This window comes from Galeopterus variegatus, unplaced genomic scaffold, assembly GCF_000696425.1.
Source record: "Galeopterus variegatus unplaced genomic scaffold, G_variegatus-3.0.2 Scaffold823, whole genome shotgun sequence".
Classification (NCBI taxonomy): Eukaryota; Metazoa; Chordata; class Mammalia; order Dermoptera; family Cynocephalidae; genus Galeopterus; species Galeopterus variegatus.
Window position 1 is genome coordinate 171332 of NW_007726934.1, and position 22341 is coordinate 193672.

At 40.1% G+C, this 22341-nt stretch overlaps 1 protein-coding gene across 1 annotated transcript in view; it reads right to left on the bottom strand.

Moving 5' to 3' along the window:
• MAPKAPK5 (mitogen-activated protein kinase-activated protein kinase 5) overlaps positions 1-22341 on the bottom strand; it is a 41040-nt gene continuing 18699 nt past the window's right edge. The window contains exons 8-14 of the mRNA XM_008572704.1: positions 10665-10745; positions 8731-8918; positions 6733-6853; positions 4906-5036; positions 4516-4631; positions 3435-3539; positions 1-1634 (exon numbers count right to left, since the gene is read on the bottom strand). Of these exons, the coding sequence (XP_008570926.1) occupies positions 1540-1634; positions 3435-3539; positions 4516-4631; positions 4906-5036; positions 6733-6853; positions 8731-8918; positions 10665-10745 (837 nt within the window). The 3' untranslated portion in view covers positions 1-1539. The remainder of the gene's footprint in view (positions 1635-3434; positions 3540-4515; positions 4632-4905; positions 5037-6732; positions 6854-8730; positions 8919-10664; positions 10746-22341) is intronic.

Genomic DNA, 22341 nt, shown 5'->3' on the forward strand with positions numbered 1-22341 from the left:
CGTGGCGGGAGCTCCCAGCCCCACACTCTCCCGAGTGCGCCACGGGGTTGGCCCAGATTTTGCCATCTTGAAAAGTATTCAGTTCTCCTTACAGGGAATCTATTTAAAACAGTTATCAATCACCTATGATTAGTGAGCCCCACCTGAGAAAAATGCCTTTTTCTACAAGATAAAAGGGAAGCAATGTAATAGGATAAAAACATAAAAGTATTTTTTAAGAGTTATCATATATTCCCACAGTCACACACATAGGGGGCATACTAACCAAATGTCACCCTGAAGACATACTAAGTAAAGTGGAGCACTTAGAAAATAAGTAAGCTCTGTGGGATTGATTTTTGATTGAAGAGAATTTGACAGAATAAAACTGAATAACTGAGACTACTAATCCTCTTCCTCTGCTCTGTGAATTGGAGATTGCCTATTAGAGCTCTGCGATTTAGTGACACAGGTACCCACCAAAAACTGCTTTAAAAAAAAAAAAAAGTCTGCTATGGAAGCCCTTGTGCACAACGGAAAACTAGAAAAGCATCCAGCCTTGTTTTTCATTCCAACAGCTGCACTCGGCCAAAACCATGCTTCCTGAGAATGGAGGATACTGAACAAAATAAACGCAGCCCAAGGGATATCAACATGAAACCCAGGCAGAAACATTACAGAGAAAAGGGGCAGCTTTAAGAGGAAAAAAACCGGATCATCTCAGATGCTAATCCAAAAGTCCACTGTGTATTATATGTAACTTTCTCAGAAAAATCATCCCCAAAAGGGGGGCCAGAGGAACAGGGAAAGGAAATAAGAAGCGATAGAGCTGTGAAGGCTGCAAGGGAGGGGAGAGTACAAAGTGGGACCTCAGGAAAGTGGAAAGGGAAGGTCTAGTTAAACATGTAAATAATAAACCCCAAAGAGAAACCCATTAAATTTAAGAAACACACCAATATCCTTTTAACAAATATGACAAAAGGAAATGTTGCCACTTTTCTCTAGGGAATTAGAGCAAGAGAAATGAAGGCTTAGTTCCTTGCCTCTTCCATCATGGCAGTTGGCTCCCCAGGCCCAAATGTGTATCTATGAATTCCAGCAGGCAGTCTGCAAAAACCAATCCACAAAAATTTCTTTGCACTAGAGCTAATCTATCGATGATGCAGAAGATAAATACACAGGGCAACTGAAACCAGATTCCACAGTACTTGATTCAACCGTATACTAAGCATAAAGGTCAGTATAGTTGGTCCTTTATCTACCTCTGGCAAGTGATTTTTGTATACTTTATTAGAAATAAAACAATCTTGCTTGACAGTACCATCTGTCATCTTACAAATATATGTCTAAACAATTCTAAAGTAATAGCACATCTCTAGGAACTGAGGTTTTCTTAAAAACAAGCAATAACTATACCATTAGCAAGTCCTGTACCTTAAATCTATACAGCAACTTTAAGCAATGTGGAAAAGAAATTATGATTTATTAATTTACATAAAAATTACTTTATACATTAAAGAATAATTTTTCAAATAGTTAAAAAAAAGTTTGAAGCTGTCATTATTGGGATTCATGGGACATGGTCTGCTCTTCTATCACTTGCTTCACAATTTCTGCCAGTTTTAGTCGGTCTACTTTATCTGTGAATCCACGACCTGAAACCCAAGAAAGAACAAGGTCAGTCCTCAGACTCTCTCAGAGGTGGTAGACTCTTGACAGGGACCCAGTAAGGTACACTTTGCCGGTGTCAAATTCACCCTCACCAATGGAGGAAGCATCCTCAACACTAATCAAAAGCAGTTCAGATCCCCCATTTTTCAGGTAACAGTTGAGCAGTTCCATTAACCTAGCAGTAAAAATCCAAAGCTCACCACAACACACAAGCAAATCACAAAAAGAAAGACGGACTTTGTAATACATATGTCTGACAAAGGACTCATCTCCAGACTATATAAAGAACCTCTACACATCTTTAAGAAAGATACAACTTAAAGATGTGTAGAAAAATGGGCAAAAGACTTGAATAGGCACTTCACAAAGGAGGAAATCTCAACGGCCAATGAACATTTTAAAAGTGCATAACCTCATCAGTCATAAGGATAATCCAAACTAAAACCACATTGAAATACTACTATATACTGACCAGAATGACTAAAATAAAAAAGATAGACAATAGCAATAGTAAGTGTGTATGTGGAGTAAGTAGAACCTCAAACACTGCTAATGGGAGTTCATAAATTCACACAACCACTTCGGAAAACTGGTGGCAGTACCTACTAAAGCCAAACAAATGAGTATCTCCATAAACCAGCAATTCCAATTCTAGACACATAAATGTGTTCACCAAATGTTCATCAAAAGACATACATAAGAGCCTTTTTCTTAATTACCAAGACATGGAAACAATCCAAATATCCATTCAACAGCAGAATGGATAAATACATCATACCCATGATTTGAATGATTTGCTGCTACACACAACGTGGATGGAATAAATAAAATGTTGACTAAAAGAAGCCAGATAGACTTGTCTGATTCCATTTACATAACATATATAACACCAGGCAAAACTAATCTATAGTGCTAGAAATCCAGGTTGTGGTTACTCATAAGTAGAGAGAGGAAGTGATTGGTAGAGGACACATGTTCCACTACATGATCTGGGTGCTGGTTACAGGGGAGTGTTCACTTTGTGAAAACTCATTCCAAGTCCACACTTCATATGTGATCACTTTTCTATATTGATGATATATTTCAATTTTTTTTTGTTTTAAATCCTAGGGAAACTAATCTCTTCCAAGTATGGGAATGACCAGGCTAGCACTTTGGATTTCTTATGGTATGTCCAAGAAACAAGTCAGAGAATGAAGTCAAAGAGTTTGCTTCTTTCCCTGAGCATCCTGAAGCTTAAGTCTAGTATAGTCTGCTAAACTGGAAAGACAATATAAAAATCAGTTCAAGAAATGCATCCCTACCTTGTCTGCCTACGGAAAAAAAGTTCAACCAGCCGCAGATTTGGCAAACTTTCTACTCTTTAGCGAAATGGCTCAACTCTAAACTAAGCAGATCAGCAGGTACTTTGTCCTCTTCCTCCCCTTCGGTGTGTGCTGCTCCTTGGTGACCTAGTGAACAACCCAGTATCTGATACTCCTCCTAATATCTGGGAGTTCTGAGACCTGGAATTTTTTTTTTTTTTGCCTAAGTGGTGTGTGATGGGGGCTCTCCAGTGTTAAATCTCCAATACACAATTCCCTGAACTCTAGAAAACAAGTGAAAAGGCCAGATGTGCCTGGGCAGTTAATGTATGACTAACCCCCATCCCACAATACTCCACTCACTCTCCAGCCTCACTTCACCTGAAAATAGCCCCGGCTCAGGCCCCAAGGAGATCCTACATGTTCTAAACATTATCACTTCTCTGCATTCCTAGGGAAAGGAGTGATTAAGGCTCCTACCATTCCAGCTGAAGCTTTGCAGAGTATCTCTTAGGAGTTTGCATTCCCGGTTATACTTCCAAGCCTCCTGCATTACTTCATTCAGCTTCTCATCTTCATTCTCTCCTATTGGTAAGGATGAAGAGGAAGTTGCATTTTTCCTGCAGCATCATGGGGTTTTAGTGTCAGAGAAAGGACATGATGTCCAACTGGTTAAGAAGTGATGATTAAATGTGCAAAACTTCTCCAGACTCTGGCTTAACTGCTACTCCCTACATGACATGTAGGCTACATATGGACTTCTGGTCTTTGAACTCTTCTACTTTTACATCCTCACAGAAATCCTCTGATGGCCCCAGAGTCTTAGCATTGGGGGATGGGAAATAGGCAGTAGCAAAAACACCTGGCCAACCTAAGACCAAGAGAGGGAGGAAGAACAAGGCTGAGCGGGTTTCCTTCTTTCACCTAAGGTGATTTCTTACTTTAGAAGGCTATCCGAGGTACACTACATAAGTCTCTTAAAACCCAAGGAATCCAAGAAGACGGGTCAACCCAATAGTGTTCTGGCCTAGTACATGAGCATCTCACTCAGCATCCACACCTGCTGAGTGGAGAGAGAGAGAATACTGAAATAAAGCTCTCACCCCCAGACCCATGTATAAGACACTCTGCCCGTGATACGAATACCACCAGGAGCCACTTCTGGAGAATGTGTTCTTTCTCTATATTTACAAGCTAATGGCAGCCTTGCACTCTAACAGCTCTGGAAATGATGTTTCACAGCCTGAAACCTGATCTTGACCCTGTCCACAATTTTCCATCCTCCATCCCCTACCCTGTGCCTTTGTCAGATGAACAAACAGAAAATTACATGCTATGCCTAACACTGGCAATTAAGCCTAAACTAAAGAACTTAACCACATTTCTGAGTTCCCACTGTCCGTTTTTTTAAATTATATACCTAATTTATATGTTTTCTAACACAAAGATGAAACAGTCCCAAATTAAACCACTCCTGTCATGTGCATGCACACAGACACACATACACATGCACGCGCACTCACACAACACACAGAGCATTAGTAAATGACGTGACCTTTACCAGCCTGGGGGAGAATACACTGAGCAATCACATCTCGGAGCTTTTCCAAGGCAACATTTGAATCCTCGGCTCCATTCTCATGGTCGTGGATATAAACACCGTCCTTTGGCTTGGTGCTTTAAAAGTTTGGGGGAGAGGTAATAACAAGGTGAGACCCCCCCCCAAAGCCCAACTCTGGACAGATATTAACTCTAAACATAAGGCAACAGATTTTTCAGAAAAATAACCATAGTGTACAACTTCTGATGCTAGAGAGCTATCCTCTCCACCCTCTAAAAAAAAAAAAAAAGAAAAGAAAAGAAAAACAGGCAGACCCCTGATTGAGCTTTCAGAACCCAGCACTCAGCCATGCTAGCCATGAAGGAGAATCAAAGAAATAAGCTCAGTTACCCAAGTAACTTCCTCTTCCTCAGAATGGGGTTGTTCACCGAATGCAGGGGTTTGAGGCTGACTTTCAGATCCTGAATTCTCATGTTGGCCAACTGCTCTGCATGAGCCTGCTGGATTCCTGCAACCACCGCCTGAATGCAAACACTGTTGTCAGTTTTTCACGTTCATTGCTGGGCACCTAAAAAGCCAATCTAAGAAAATGGGAAGGAGAAGCCCAAAGTACTAAGAAGGCAATTTCACGCTTATGGTGATGGTATACAAATTTTGATAAAGAACAGGACTTTTCCCCATGGATTAGCAGGGCTCAACCAAAGGCCACATCACAACTAGCCCCTCTTCCCTGGCGGGGGAACAGAAATGTGAGTAAGAAATACTAACAGGGCTTATGCTCACAGTCACTGCCAAAGGAAAGTGTGAAGAGAGGCATACACGTACATCAGGCAAAAGGCTGACATTTACTCACTGCCTCCACAGTACAGACAGTCACTGCAGCCCTGGATGCCTCAGAACCCTGACTATGTCACATGAAGAGCATGGCCAAGATGAAGGCCCCATGTACTGACAACTCTTTCTAGACCACTGGGCATATTTCCACAAGGAAGACAACCACCCACAAATCAAAGCGATGGCAGAAAACCCTTTTGCTTCCAGCTCTCCTTTCTCTCCCATGCTCCAGCTAAACTTAGCATTCTTTTTTCCCATTTGCTTCTTCTTTCTCATACTTCAATCCCATCCCTTCAAAATCTCTCATACACACTCCAGTCCCATGCTGCACATCTCACTCATCTAAATGTCCCTTTGCCATCTCAAACAGTATCTAAAACCTAAGAGGCTTCTCCTTACCCAAACCAACCCCCTTCCTGACGTCCATTTGTCAATAGTATCACCAGATATGCAACCCGCTGACCCCTTATATCTAGCTAGTTACCAAAAACTGTAGAATTTTTTCTTCAAAAATATCGAGCCTGTTCATTCACCTCTACTTCTGTGTTCCCAGAGCCACCCCTCAACTTCTAGGTTACTGCAGAAGTCTTAGGTTGGCAAGTGTGCAAGTCTGGTTGATTACCCCTATATACCTTTCCAGTGGAAAATTTCATCAAATATCTCCCATAGCCTCTCAGTTTCACCTCACTAAGACTTAAACCCCTCTGTCCACTTGCAAAGCCTGGCCTGCCACACACATCTTCCCAACTTCCCATTAGGGAAGAGCCAGGTTGTTTTGCCCATGGATGCACCCTGGTCTCTAATTTTTTGATTATGTTGTTCACCACACCTGCACACTTAGCTGTCTACTCAAATTCTTCGAGGACAGCTCATGCCTGAACATGTGAAAGAGCTCAGAAGCTGCCACACAGTAGATGGTTAATAAATGTGAGGCGTTTTGCCTTCTTTTTGGGCAAATTACACCCCTTCAAAGATGTTCTCTTTTTCTGAATTTCCAAAGCATTCACAGAAAATTTAACATGCAAAGCTCTAATGTCTGTTCCCTCTGTTTCATGTTTATTGACCTTGCCTTCCCATCCAGTCCTGTTGAAACCCCGTGGGGGAAAGCTGTCTTATACTGCTTCGTGCCCCCAAACCCACAGCACCAATATGGAGGGTATTACTTTTAGTGTTCCCTTAGTGTATATTTACCAGATCTTGACCTTGTCTTTTATGGAAAGAAGTTCTTTATTTCAGATCCTGATTTTCAGGACACCAGAGATGTTTCTCTGTGCAAGGCTGCATGCTCTGCATTGTTTTGCCTTTAACCCCTCACTGAGTCAAGCCCCAGCATTCTTCCTCAACACAGCCTTTTCAGTCAACAAAATAAGCATCATTCAAAACCTTATCCATCATCAGTTGAGCAGAGGGCAGCACATTATCCAGGGCCTCAGTCGAGTTGAGCCAGGGGTGGTCCAGTACTCCCTCAATGGTGAGTCTTTCCTCTGGTTTGACCTTCAGGAGCCTGTGGAGAAAATGCCAACAGGGCTGCCATGCACAGATGCTCCCAAAGGCCATAGAAAGTTCCTGGGTCTGGGTCTTCTGACTTCCCACCAAATTCTGTCAGCCTAGGCTTTCTACCTACAGAGAAAGGGGAAATTCTAGTCCCTAACCACTTGTAGTCGGGGGTTACTGTGGCTTGAGGCAGTCCTTTCTATACTGGACAAATAAGATACAAATGGTAGGAAAAGGCCCGATCCAATGACAGTTCTGACTGAGTTCTAGGGTTCAATAAGGTAATCCTACATATGGCTTATAGTTTCTCAGACCTTGAATCTCCATATTCAGGTTTGTAGAACAATGTGCTCTAACTTCCAAAAGGAACTCAAAGTGCTCTTTTGACTGATGGTGGCTGCAAAATTAGTTGAGGAGTGCTATGATTCTAAAAAAGCAGGTTTCTACCCATGATAAAACTCTTAGGTGTCACCATATGGCAGGGCATCAACCCTTTCTTCCAGAGGCATTTAAAAGCTAAAAATCTAAAGTCTGTGAGAATGGGATGGCATTTCCTTCTAAGCCTAATGTATTGCTTCTGCACCATCTGCTTTTCGGTCATACTTCTTATATCTTGTCCTTTCGTTGTAATCCGATTCCTAGCTCACATCAGTATGTTCCCTGTGTTTTCTACAGTACCTCCTTCCACCTACATACCCTTTCATTCCAAATGTCAGAGTAAGGACAACATGTCTAATTGCTTTTTTCAGGCTGTCTGCCACCACCTTCTCGATCATTCTGAACAAAGAGCTTCAGGTTCCTAAAGGAAGGATTATTTAGAAAATAATCCCAAAGCTGAAAGAAGATAATCAGCATTGTTCTAGGGACAGGAAATATATTCTACAGAACTGGCAAAGAAGCCCTTAGAGGATACTGAGCTTTTGGTTAAACAACTGGGAATGCAGCAAGGAAATAACATGTGAAGTCAGATGGTGATTTAAAGATTGCAAAACTGCCTCTACCCTTCTAAAAAATTTTACTTGTATATTTTAGAAAATAGTCCCTCTTTATAGCATGTAGACCCCCAAACCAACAGGACAAGCTCACGTTTGAAAGGGAGTAATGTCCATGGAGAAATGGCTGTACTGTCAGGAGATAGTTCCTGGGTACTGCCCCTTTAACACTTACCTTCATCCCATTACAGATGAAAACACTGAGACCACAAAGAAGAAACTGCTCAGTGAAAACCAAGCAGTGGGAATACCAAAACAAGTCCACAGGCCTCCCACACAAGTAGGCAGAAAAAACAAATATAGCTCAAATTTAGGTCTGACTTCTTACCTAATCCTCCAGCTACCAAAGGACTCTGAATGTCACCTGTCCCTCATCCACTTATAGCCCTAATTCTTACTAAATCTTCCCATCTTAATGTATGTCAGAGCAACAAACTGGCTGCAGAAAGGCTGAAGTAGGGTCCAGGCCTGACCCACACACTCCCACAGTATCCAAGGAATGAAAAGCCAAAAGTGTTACTGTCATCTCAGCACCCCAGTTCAGTTCCCAGCATCAAGTCCATCCAAATGACTGGCTTACATGCAAGAAAGAGGGCACACCAGGAGGTTGACAATTTAGGGTCCTGAATGAATGCCCACAGAGACTGGCTATGGAGGGACCTGTGTTCATGACCCTGGAGACAGTCTAGGGATGCAACAGGAAGGAGAAAAGCTATATTTTCACTGAGATATGGACCCTGAGAACTCTTACCTCAGGCTGTGGGGCTAAGATTTTTGTGATATTAAAACAGGAAGATTACCTGGAAAACAAATGACTTTTCTCTACCCAACATCCCCTCGTGCTCCACCACCTCGAGGCCTCTTGGCCTCCCCACCCCGCAGCCCGCAGACTCACTTCCTCACAACATCTTTGGCCATCTCCGAGATCTGGCTCCACTCTTCCTCTGGGAACTCAAAACTGCCTGTCATGATCTTTCTCCGCATATCCTTTGGGATAGTCCGGCTGTGGTGTTTGGAGTAAAAAGGAGGGTATCCACACAGCATCACATAGATAATCACCCCTAGGGACCACAAGTCACAGCTCTGAAAGCAAAAAAGAAAATGGTCACTCATAGCAGAGGCAGAGCCCCCAAATAAGGCCCCCATGACAGGCCCAGGAATAGCCCCTGGCATATACAGACTGATCTCTCCAAGAATCACTTAACAGAGACTGGAAAAGTTTCAGGAAGTCTTAGGAGAACTACTGTTTCCATATTTTTATATGCTACCAGCACTACATATATGCATACCATCACATAAGGCCAATCGGGTAAAATAAGCAGTCACTTCTATTTTCACTGCTTAGGCCCAAGTGCCTATCTGATGCTTGGGTACAGGTGTAGGATACTTTGCCCCCAGCCAGAGAAGTAATAGATATAAACCACCCGGTTGTGAAATGTGTACCGTCAACCCGGGCAGGGTTGAGGGTGCAGAAGCCAGGCAACTAAGACACACGTAGGCTGACCCCATAACACAGCACATGACATTTTGTAAAGGCCCAAAGCAGTTTGACATAGATCACTGCAAGGCACTGGAGGGAAGAACTGGAGGTCTAAAAGCATTCCTTCGGTCATGAAGGACTCACTGAGCCTATTTGCAAGACCTTCCACCATTCTGGAGGAAGATATTATGAAATAAAGAACAATGCCACCAACTATCGTGTCTGCAGGTATTCAGGTGCTTCCATGATCTGTAATCACTGCACAGTTATTAATGAAGAAAGGACTCCTATTTTAGTTCAGTGCAGCTCCACCTGCCTTAGAAACTGGGTCCACAGAGGCTTCAATTCAAGCCTCTCAAGAATTACGGGACAAAAGAGGTGTCTGCCTGAGAAGAACAGCCCACTGAGCCTGCCATACACTCCCATCACGACACAACTGTATGCTGCTCTGAGAAGCCCGGGAAGTGGTTGAATCAGGCACTCTTGCCTATGTTTTGACATCATACTAGTGGACATTTGTGGATGACATAGCCCACACTGTAGAACATAATTATAAAATTATAGAGGTGAAAGGGATCTTAAAAATAGCCTAGTTCAAATCATTTTACAGGAGAGGAAACTGCTTCTACAGAGATCATGTCATCTCTAAGGTCCTGTATCAAGTGTGAAACTAAGTGACCTAACCAACATCACACAGCTGAAGAGTAGTAGAGCCGAGTAGGTCTCCCAGCCTACGGCCTTTTTACCATCCTCAGCTCCTTCTCTGTCACTAGTACCCAGCCTCAAGTCCCAAGTGGCATCATTTTTTTTCTCTGACCTACTCAGTGACTCTGGGACCTGTGGTCAAGAGGCCCTAAACCTCTTGTGCTTTAGAACAGAGATGCTCGAGATATGGGTTACAGATTAAGAACTACAATAGTACCAAGTAACATCCAGGAGCCCTTGCTATGTGTCCTGGACACTGTTCTAAGGTGGGTACATCACAGGTTAAGAAAGAATGGTATCAAAAAGGACCACAGAGTGTTCTTTAGCTTTTGTATCTCAGAAATGGCCTCCACCTCAAAAAAGCAAGCCAACCACGCCTTTTCAGTGTGGTCAGTAGACTGTACAGCTAGCCAAATAACCTAATGGGTGACCAAGGGCCCTGGTTCCTGCTGCAAAGGTTAAATGGGTAAGATCCTTATTTCATATTTTATCAGACAAAAACTTGAACTTTAAATACATTTATGCAAGCCTGACTGCTTCCAGTCTTTTGGGCAGGAACATAAAGGGGTAAGAATAGAAGGGCCACAAACCACTCACAAGACGAGAGGGGCTACAACTGAGGGGTGAAGTATCTCTTCCCATACCTTGTTATAAGTGTAGGGCGTTGGTGAGGTAGGTATGATGCCAGACTTCTCCTTCTGATGTCTTCTCTGTGCCTCCAGTACCTGTCAAGAGTCAGACCAAAGGGGACAATTCACTGAAAATCACACCACCAATATCCTGCAACTTGAGACAGACTACTGGAAGGATGAAGAGGGTACATAACTGGCAATCAATCAAATAAAAATTTCACATAAATACAACACTTTCAAAAACATTTTGTCTTCTTACAACCAGTAATTTATCAGTCAAGGACATGCCAAGGTCAAGAACATTAAGATCAAGTCTCTGGAGGAGATTAATCTTTTCTTCTTGCCCACTGAGGAGTCTGATATCATTGATTTTTTTCCTGCAGACATCCCTTACGCCTGTGGAAAAGCAGACCTGCACAGGCCAGCAGATCACGTAACAGGCATGTGTCACCTTCGGAGACTATAACAGTCAAATTGGTCTGGGTGTCAAGTGCTCCAAAGAGATAGCCATAGCCATCTGTGGGGGCATCATTCTGGCCAAGCTCTCCACTGTCACATGCAGAGGGACTAGTGGGGGAATGAGACTGGCAAACCCCACATTGTTTATTAAAAGGTGACAGGATGCGGAGGCTCTGTGCTATGACACGTCATCCCTACACCCAGACCTACTGGTACTGTTTCAGCCCACAGAGCTGCTGCTGACGGCAGACACTGATGAATGCTACAGCTCGACCAAGGGCTGTACTGCCATCTTGTACAACTTTGCCAAGGCCACCTTCAATGCCATCTCCAAGACCTACAGCATCTCACCTAATAGGAATTTAGTGACTATCTTGTAAACACCCATACCAGAGTCCCCAGGCTCCAGGTGTGGCCATTACATAGAGTTTTTACACAGGAACAGTAAAGTGAATTAATTAAACCTGAAAAATAAAATACCATTTATAACAGCATTAAAAATATTAAACATTAAGAATAAGTCTAGAAAAAGATGTGAAAGACCTGTACACTGAAAACTACACGAATGTTGCTGAGCAGAATTGAGACAAAAATAAATGGAGTGATATTGCTTGCTCATGTGTCAGAAGGCTCAATATTGTTAAGATGTCAGTGGCTCCCAAATGAACTATAACTGTAAAACAACCCTAGTCAAAATCCCAGCAGGCTTTTTTGTAGAAACCAGCAGCTTATTCTAAAGTTCACATGGAAATGCAAAGAAATCAGAATAGCCAAAACAACTCTGAAAAAGGACAAAGTTGGAGGGCTAACACTACTTGATTTCAAGAGTTATTTTAAAGCTACAGTAATCAAGACACTGTACTACTGGTGTAAGACAAAGAGATCAATGGAACAGAATCAGAGAGTCTAGAAGTAAACCCACACACACATATTCAACTGACTTTTTGACAAAGGCTCAAAAGCAATGCAGCAGAGAAAAGATAGCCTTTTCAAAAAATGGTGCCGGAACAATTGGATATCTAAATGCTAAAAAATGAACTTGGATCCATGCCTCACGTTACATAAAAATTAACTCAAAATGGATTATAGACCTAAATGTAAAATCTAGAATGATATAAAATTTCTAGATGAAAACACCAGAGAAAATCTTTGTGATCCTAGCTTAGAAAAAGTTTTTTTTTTTTTTTTTAACATAAGAAACAAAAAGCACAGGCCACAAGAAAATTTCTTTATAAACTGGCCTTCATCAAAACGAAAATCTTCTGCTCTTCAGAAGACATGGTTAAAAGAATGAAAAGATAAGCCACAGAGTGGAAAAAACCCTTGGCAAAGCACAGATCTGACAAAGGACTCAGATCCAAAATACATGAAGAACTCTCAAATTCAATAATAAGAAAACAAACAACCCAAATTTTAAAGTGAAGATTTGAATAGATACTTTTCCAAAGAAAATGTACAAAAGGCAAAGACGCACATGAAAAGATGCTCAACATCATTACTCATTAAGGAAATGCAAATTAAAGCCACAATGAAATACTACTACATACCCACTAAAATAGCCAAATTTAAAAAGACTGACCATACCAAATACTGGAGAGAATGTGGAGGAGCTGAAACTTTCATACAGTGCCGGTGGGAATGTAAAAAGATATACTCTTGGAAAACAATTTGGCAGTTTCTAAGTAAATTAAACATACACCTACCGCATGATCTCACCACTCCACTTCTAGGTTTTTATCCAAGAGGAAAGGAAATAAAATTTGCACACAAATGTTCACAATAGCTTTATTTGTAATAGTCAAACTGAAAATAACCCAAATGTCTATCAACGGATGAATCTATAAACACATCGTGGTATAGCCTTCTAACAGAATACTTCTCAGCAATAAAAAGGAATGAACCATTGATACATGTGACAACATAGATAAATCTTAAGTAGTTATGCTGACTGAAAGAAGTCTTACCAAAGAGAAAAGACTAAATGATGTACTACTTTATATATAAATCTACAGAAAATGCAAATTAATCTATACTGACAGAAAGCAAATCAGTGTTGCCTGGGAATGAAGGACAGAGGGAGGCAAGGAAAGATTACCAAGGGGCATGAGGAAACTTGTGGAGGTGAGAGGTATGTTCACTACCTTGATTGTGGTAATGGCTTCATGAATATATATAAATATGTGTGTCAAAACTTAGCAAACTGTGAGATTTAAATATGTATAATTTATTGTATACCAATTATATCTCAAAGTGTTTGTTGTTGTTTTTTTTTTAAGTGAGGACTTCTTTAGTAAAACAAATCTTGAAAAGAATAAGCACCAGCTGTATAAAGAACAAATCTACTCTGGCCATGATGGATTAACAGATTTCCCACCCTGTGCAAATAGAAGATTGGACAAAATTTAAGAAACAGCTGCTTTCTGACATTGAACAATAGGCAGGACAGGTTAGTGAACCCTGAGAGATGGCAAACAAAGTGGTAAGCCATGTGATCTGCCAGGAGGTGTTTCTGGAATGTTGTGCAAAGGAGAATCTAGGTAGGGCACAGGGGCCTCCCGGAGTTAAGGAGATAACTGGGGAAGGCAGTGTGGCTGAAATCTGTGGGGCAGAGTACTATGAGGAAGGCACACAAACTCTACATGAAGATCCCTTTGAGTCTTTTGCTAAATAGTCAGCTACACATAGTAGAGCAAGACAATGTAAGGCAAGGAAGCAACCAGGTAATAGAATGATTACTGGAGAGCTGTAAGCTTAATTCCAAGATAATCCAGGTGTGAGCAGAATAATTCTCAGAGATATATGAGGTACAACTAGCCAGAGTAAAAAGACCTTGTTGAATACCTGGGGCATGAAAAGAGAGAATCCAGACTGTTTCACCTGGGTAGGAGGGCTGAAGTAGTCCTAGAATAAAGCCTAATCTAGATTTGCCCTGATAGAACTTAAAAACAAGTTTCAAAATGATCAAGGTGGTCCACAAGTAATTTAACCACCCACCAAAACAATCTTTTATACTCTTAAATGATGGCAACAAAATCTAGACATTCACCAACACAATATTTACAACATCTAGCATCCAAATGAAATTTAGTAAATATGCAAAGAAGCAGGAAAATATGATCCATAACCAGGAAGGAAAAAAAAAAAAAGTCAGCCAATAAAAGCAGACTCAGAAATGACAGAAGAAAAATGTTCTCAAAGTGACATCGCCAAGATGGCAGAGTAGGAGATACCAGCCTCCATCTCCCAACAACAACAAGAAAAAACAAATATAGACAGCTATTCACAACCCAAAATAGTCCTGAGAGGGCTCAAGGGCTCATTAAAGAATCTGCAGTAACACAGTTGAGAAAAAGCATGAATGTCCACACAGAAAGGATCACTGGAAAAAATACTCAACATCACTAATAATCAGGAAAATGCAAATTAAAACCACAATGAGATATCACCTCACATCAGTTAGAATAGCTATTATCAAAAAGACAAAAGATGGGCCGACCCCGTGGCGCACTTGGGAGAGTGCAGCGCTGGGAGCGCAGCGACGCTCCCGCCGCAGGTTCGGATCCTATATAGGAATGGCCAGTGCGCTCACTGGCTGAGCGCGGTGTGGGCGACACCACACCAAGGGTTGCAATCCCCAAAAAGAAAATGTGGTGTATATACACGATGGGCTACTTAAAACAGAAAGAAATCCTGTCAAAAAAAAAAAAGAAAGAAATCCTGTCACTTGCAACAACATGGATAGACCTGGTGATTATGTTAAATAAGCCAGGCACAGAAAAAGAAATACTGCATGATCTCACTTACATGTAAAATCTAAAAATTCAAACTCATAGAAACAAAGAGTAAAACGGTGGTCTCCAGGGGCTGGGTGGAGATATTTTATGTCAAAGGACATAAAATTTCAAACAGGAGGAGTAAGTTCAAAAGATCTATTGTACATCATGGTGACTACAGATAATATATTGTACTTATGAAAATTGCTAAAAGAATAGATTTTAAGTGTTCTCACCACAAAAAAGTATAATGTGAGGTGATGCATATATTAAATAGCTTGATTTAGCCATTCCACAGCATGTGTGTGTATACACACACAGTCAGCCCTCCACATCCATGGGTTCTGCACCCATGGATTCAGCCAACCACGGATGAAAAATATTTTTTAAAAAAACTTAGGTCTGTAGTGAACATATACAGACTTTTTCCTTGTTATTATTCCCTAAGTATAACAACTATTTATACTGCACTTACACAGCGTTAGTTATTAAGTTATCTACAGATGATTTAAAGTATATGGGAAGGATGTGTGCAGGTTATATGTAAATACTATGCCATTTTATATCACAGACTTGAGCACCTGTGGATTTTGGTATCTGAGGGAGATCTTAAAACAAATCTACCACAAATACCAAGGGATGACTATATATCAAAGCATCATGTTATACACCATAAATATATACAATTTCTACTTGTCAGTAAAAAAAAAAAAAAAAAAAGACAAAAAAAATGACAGAAATGATGCAATAAACAGACAAGGATTTTAAGTAAGCATTATTAAATATGCTGAGTACTTAAAGGATGTAGAAAGCTGAAAAGAGTGTCACTCCCACCGTTAAGAGCAAGGAAAAGACATAAACTACAAAATCATCACTTTTCTTGAACCCATCAGAGATCAGACATCTCGGAGCAACCAAGTAATCTGAAATCTAAAGACAGACAGGCCCTTCCAAGAACAGACAGGGAGTGAACACTGGCTCACCTGTGACAGAGCCCAGGAGGAGATGATACCCCATGCCATATGGGTAAAAATAATTCGGCTAAATTTTTAACAAATTGCTAAAGCAAGGTGTGGGCTAGTATGAGGGTTCATGACTACCCAGGAGCCATAGAAACAAGGGAGGTTCGTGCCTATTCACAGGCTGTTTGGCAAACTTCCACCAAATGTTCATGAGACTCAGGACACAGGACCTGCCTAAGACTGAGGCCAGACCACCCTAAGCACAAGGTAATAAGAGAAGAATTTCAAAGCCAGTGGTGCACTGAAGATAATCATAGCAACACAAAATTCAAACTCAGCTCAACTCCTAAATAGACTGATTTAACCCCCCCACCCCCACACTAAAGGTCTAGAAATGGAAGAGGTGCATCCACTTATAGGCAAAAATACTATTTATCCCTGTCTCTACACATCATAAAGATATTTAAAAAGTTATTAATGGAGTATCAGAAATAACTTTATGCCAAGAAATTCAGCAACAAATAGCCAAATTTCTTCAAAGACACAAATTACTAAAACTGACCCAAGAACAAACACAAAAATTCATTAGATCTTTAGCTACTTTTAAAATCGATTATACCATTAATCTTTCCACAATGAAAACTCCAAAATACTGATCTTACACAAACTATTTCAAAAAATAGGAGGAGGACACTTCCCACTTACTTTTATGAGGCCAGCATTACCCTGATACTCTGAAACTAGGCAAAGATTGCAAGAAAAGATTACGGACCAATATCCCTCCTCTTAAAAGACACAAAAACCTTAACAAAATATTAGCAAATCAAATTAAGCAAGAAGATAAATCATTATGTCTAAGCAGGTTTTATCCCAAGAATGCAAGATTGATATAACAATCAAAAATCAACATAATTACTTATTTAATAAAGTAAAAAGAAGGAAGAAAAGATCACCACCTCAATAGATGCAGGGAAAAAGCATTAGACAAAATTCAACACGGATTCATTTTCAGTAAACTAGGAATAGACAAAAACTTCCTTGACCTGATAAAGAACACCTACAAAAACATAACAGTTAATAGAACACTTAATGGTGAAAGATGGGACATTTTTTTCCACAAGAACAGGAAAGAAGCAAGGATGTCTGCTCTCATCATTTATATTCAACTTGTTTCAACTGGTGGTCCTAGCCAGTATAATAAGGCAAGGAAAAGAAATAAAAAGCAAACATACTGGAAAGAACAAAGTAAAACTATTTATTCACAGATAATATATGTAGAAAATCCTAATACAGCTATAAAAAATATACCAGAATATGCAAATTTAGCAAGATCCCAATATTCAAGGTCAATATACGAAAATCATTTGTATTTCAACAAACTGTAACAAACAATTGAAAAATGAAATTTTAAAAAATATCATTTCCAATAACATCCAAAAACATAAAATATAAGGATAATTTAAGGGTTCGGATTCCCGTACCAGCCAGCTGCCAAAAAAAAGGAAAACATGTGCAAGACCTATAACATTAAGAACTACAAACATGTCTGAAAAAAATTAAAGACCTGAATAAATGGAGATATATACCTTGTTCATTGATTGGAAGACATTATATTGTTAAGAGGTCAATTCTCTCCAAATTCATACACAGATTAAACACAATCCCAGTCAAATCCCAGGAGGCTTTTCTGTTATATAGAGAAGTGAATTCTAAAATACAGAGAGAAATGCGAAGGATCTAGAATAGTCAAAACAATTTTGAAAAAGAATTTGAAGGACTTATTACACTATCTGAGTTCAAGACTTATTATACAGCTACAGCAATCCAAACGATCTTGCTGTAGATATATATATTAAATAAACAAAATAGAAAGTCCAGAATAGACCAATACTTAAATATGGTCGACTGATTTTCAACAATTAATTTGCGAGTTAATTCAATGATGCAAAGATAGTCTTTCTAACAACTGATGCTGCAACAACCTGATATCTGTAAGGGAAAAAAAAAAAAAAAGAACCTTGACCCTTATTTCTCTCTCTCTCTCTCTCTCTCTCTCTCTCTCACACACACACACACACACACACACACACACACACAAAACCCCCTCATGTAGATCACAGATCAAAATATAAATGCTAAAACTATACAGCCTATTATAAGAAAACATAAGAGAAAATCTTTATGCCCATGGATCTTAGGAACAAAAAGCAATAACCATTTTTAAACAAAGGTAAAATGGGCTTGATAAAAATTTAAGACTTCTGCTATTCAAAAGACGATTAAGAAAATTAGAAGGCAAACGGACTGGGAGAAATACTCGTAATACATATGTGGGAGGCAGAAAAATGGGCCCTCCAAGATGTCCATGTCCTAATCCCTGGAACCTGTGAATATGTTACCTTACATTACAAAAAAGATTTTATAGATTTGACTAAGTTAAGGATCCTAAACTGGGGATCTATCCAGGTAGGCCCAATGTAAACACAAGGGTTCTTATAAGAGGGAGGCAGAAGGGTCAAGGTCATAGAGAGAGACTGAAAAAGGCTACACTGCTGGCTTTGAAGATGAAGGAAGAAGCCACAAGCCAAAAAATGGCTACAGCCTCTAGAAGCTAGAAAAGACAAGAAACAGATTTATCTCCTAGAGTATCCAGAAGAAACACAGCCCTGCTGACAAACTGATTATAGCCCACCAAGCACCATTTATTTCTCATCCAGAACGGTAAGATAATAAATGTGAGTTGTTTCAAGCCACTGTTTGTTACAGCAGCACTAAGAAATTAATACAACATATACATGATAAAGAACTTATATCCAGAATATTAAAAAAAATTCTTATACCTCAATTATAAGACAAACCAACAACAAAAAAGGGCAAAAGGGTTGTACCCATACTTCACAACAGAATAGCCAATAAACACACGAAAAAAATGCTCAAGAACAGTGGCCATCAGGAAAATGCTATAACCACATCCATAGTGAAATAACACTACACACCCACTAGAATGACTAAGATTTCAAATACTGACAAACATGAAGTATTAATAAGAATGTGATGCAACAGGAACTTTTATGCATTGCTGGCAGAAATGTAAAATGGTACATCCATTCCGGAAAAAGACACTTATGGGGGAAAAAGTAAGTCCCCCAAAACTTGTAAATCAAGGGCCGGCCCGTGGCTCACTCGGGAGAGTGCGGTGCTGATAACACCAAGGCTCCGGGTTCGGATCCCATATAGGGATGGCCGGTTCGCTCACTGGCTGAGCGTGGTGCTGACAACACCAAGTTAAGGGTTAAGATCCCCTTACCGGTCATCTTTTAAAAAAAAAAAACAAAAAACTTGTAAATCAATGTTCCTAACAGCTTTATTCATAGTAGCCAAACATGGGAAACAACCCAAAATGGCCATCAGTCCCTGAATGGAAAAACAAATGTGGATTAGCCATATAATAGAATAATATCTAGCAATAAAAAAGAACTAACTACTGATACATGCAACAACAAATATGTATCTCAAAAACATGCTGAGCAGAAGAAATGAAAAAGTTCATGATTTCATTTTTATGAAATTCTACAATAGGCAAAACTAATCAACAGTGACAGAAAGCAAATCAGCAGTTGCCCGGAGCCAGAGGTTAAGTTGGGAGGGGACTGACTGCCAAGGGGCACAAGGCAGCTTGCAAAGCGATGGAAATGTTCTGTATCTTCACTGTGATGGTGGTCATGTGGAATAGACCAACATGGTATCTGTCAAAACTCAAACAAGGGCCGGCCCGTGGCTCACTTGGGAGAGTGTGGTGCTGATAACACCAAGGCCACAGGTTTGGATCCCTATATAGGGATGGCCGGTTAGCTCACTTGGGAGAGCGTGGTGCTGACAACACCAAGTCAAGGGTTAAGATCCCCTTACCGGTCATCTTTAAAAAAACAAACAAACAAACAAAAAAAACTATACTTGAAGTAGGAGTATTTAATTGTATATAAATCATACCTCTAAATCATACCTCAACAGATTTTATTTTATTTTTCTGGTGGGTGGCCAGTACAGGGATCCCAATAGATTTGATTTTAAAAGAATAAAATGTCTACAGCTAACAAAGGAATCTGTAGGTTTCTGAAGCTGAGTTCTCCCCCTCACATCTGTAATACATGTCTACTTGAGCTGTAGAATAGAAGGAATGTGAATCTATATGCAGCGTTGTGATCTATCTTAGGGCAGAAAGAGCACATGCTTACCTGAGGTGCTACATAATAAGGGGTGAATTGGGGTGTCATCAAGTCACCTTGGTCAATTTTGGCAAATCCAAAGTCACATAACTTCACTGGAGCATCCTGAAATAAAACAAATGAGAGTCACCTCTCCAGAGTCCCCAGTAAACATTAAAGGAAAATCCAGGTGCAAGACATGTTACCCTGAGCTCTCACAAGTTTCTGGCTGAGACCTGAGCCTATGAATAACATGTCCCCAGGTCTGGAGACAATGATTCATATTGAGGAATTGTTCTCAGTAATACAGATGTAAGATATTTCTACCCACTCACATAGTTAGCCTTGTTTTATAACTTGTAAAGGCAGCACTAAAATCCAGGTCTTAGCCTACGGCCCCTTCATATTAAGGGCCCAACACCTCTCATCAGTGCAAGGCACTGCTTCACTCAGCATCAACCATAAGTGTCACCATACCCAGAACAACTTATTTGGTGGGACATGGGAGAGGGGACAGAAGGCAGGGCTGAAGGGGAAAGCATGCCAGATCAGGGTTAGCAGCAAATGAAACTATGTTTCAATGTAATATATAACAGCATATACATTTCTGCCCTTTCTCAAAGTCCCTCCAAATAATACCCCAAATCATAAGTCCCACAAATACATTTCAATATCATACAAAATTATCAATGCCAGGGGTACAGTACAATTTCTCGGAGCCTCTAGCCAGGGAACAGGTGAAAGAAATAAGCTGTTAGAAGTACTTTGGCTTAAAGCTCCTTCACCATGAGCATTCCAACCACAAACACACCCACTCTTGAACTGTGGTAAGAGTGGCAGCACTAAAATGCAGAAAAGCAAGTCTTCTCACCAAAGAGTTATCCTTGAAAAGCAGATTTTCAGGCTTGAGGTCTCTGTGTGCGATGTTTAACAAGTGACAATGCTGTAGAGCCAAAGCTATCTGAAAAAGGACACAGTGGAACAACCAACTCTTAGAAAAGATCAATCTTTAATACTCCTGGTGTAGAGCACTCAAGATGTTAAAAAAAAAAACAAAAACAAGCTTTCATCAAGTCAATTAGGACAGGTCAATTTCAATTTAAAATTAAGACTTCAGATACCAAGAAATAGAAAATGAATTAAGCTCAGTTTAACTGCAACCTGTATTTTGTTAAACAGAGAAAAATACGACAGTAAAATAAGTCTTAGAACAGACTGATGGTTTAAATCCTGTAAGAAATGGGGAAAATGAAATGCTCCCACTTTCACACATCTGAGGCGTGGCAGGCACTGCAGAGGCAACACTAATCTGGGCAGTCTTCAGCAGGGTGGGATTCCCACAGCAGGGCTTGCAGGATCGCCTGGCTCAGAAGAGAGCTGCACTCTCCAGGGAGCAGAACAGCTAGCTCTGCATACAGGAAATCAGCTGACTGTATTTTTCCAACTGAGGTTCCAGTTTGCTCACCCTGCTTGTTGAAAATGTTGCCTGTTTGTGTGGATTTAAAGGGTTTTTGTTTTACAGAAGATCGTCAGAGTTCATCCTTTAGTCCTAATACTTGAAAAATGAAAGGTGTAATTTTTAAAATCAAATAAAAAAGAACAGATTCTACCTGTTCTTCAACTTTCAGTATGGGAATTTCAGCAATCCAAATACCAGTTCCTCCCTATCAGAAAGAAGGCATCCAAAAATCCTTGAGGCTCATGGAAAATTTGAAAGAACTTTTTAATTAAGAACTAATTGGGCTGTGCTTCCTGCTTTTCTTTGCCTTGCTTGCTCGGTCTGAAGGTAAGCCTTGAGGGTTTAGTTTTTCACCTCAAGAGGTTATTACCAGTTGGATTCCTAGTATTGCTCGTGACATAAATCATTTCTATAGCAATAAAATGTGATGTCAAAATAGAATAGGGCTGGCCAGTTAGCTTAGTTGGTTAGAACACAGCCTTATAACACCAAGGTCGTGGGTTTGGATCCCCATACTGGCCAGCCACAAAAAAGGGGGAAAAAAAAAAAAAAGAATATAACCAGGAATAGCCCAAAATTGCAAAGATCTTAGAATATTATTAAAATCTGAAGAAATGAGAGAAAGGTGACTCATATGCAAGATGCACCTTATGTATAAATTGTCTTAGAACATATTTTTATACCATACAATCTTTCGGGTGGTATCAGTAGCATTTTATCCCAAAGTCTAGCAACAGTGCTGGGAAGCTATATGTCTAAAGATATCTACAGTCCCCAAAGGAGTTAAGATTACCTTCCTTCCAGAGTTTGTTTAATCTCACAATAGACCTC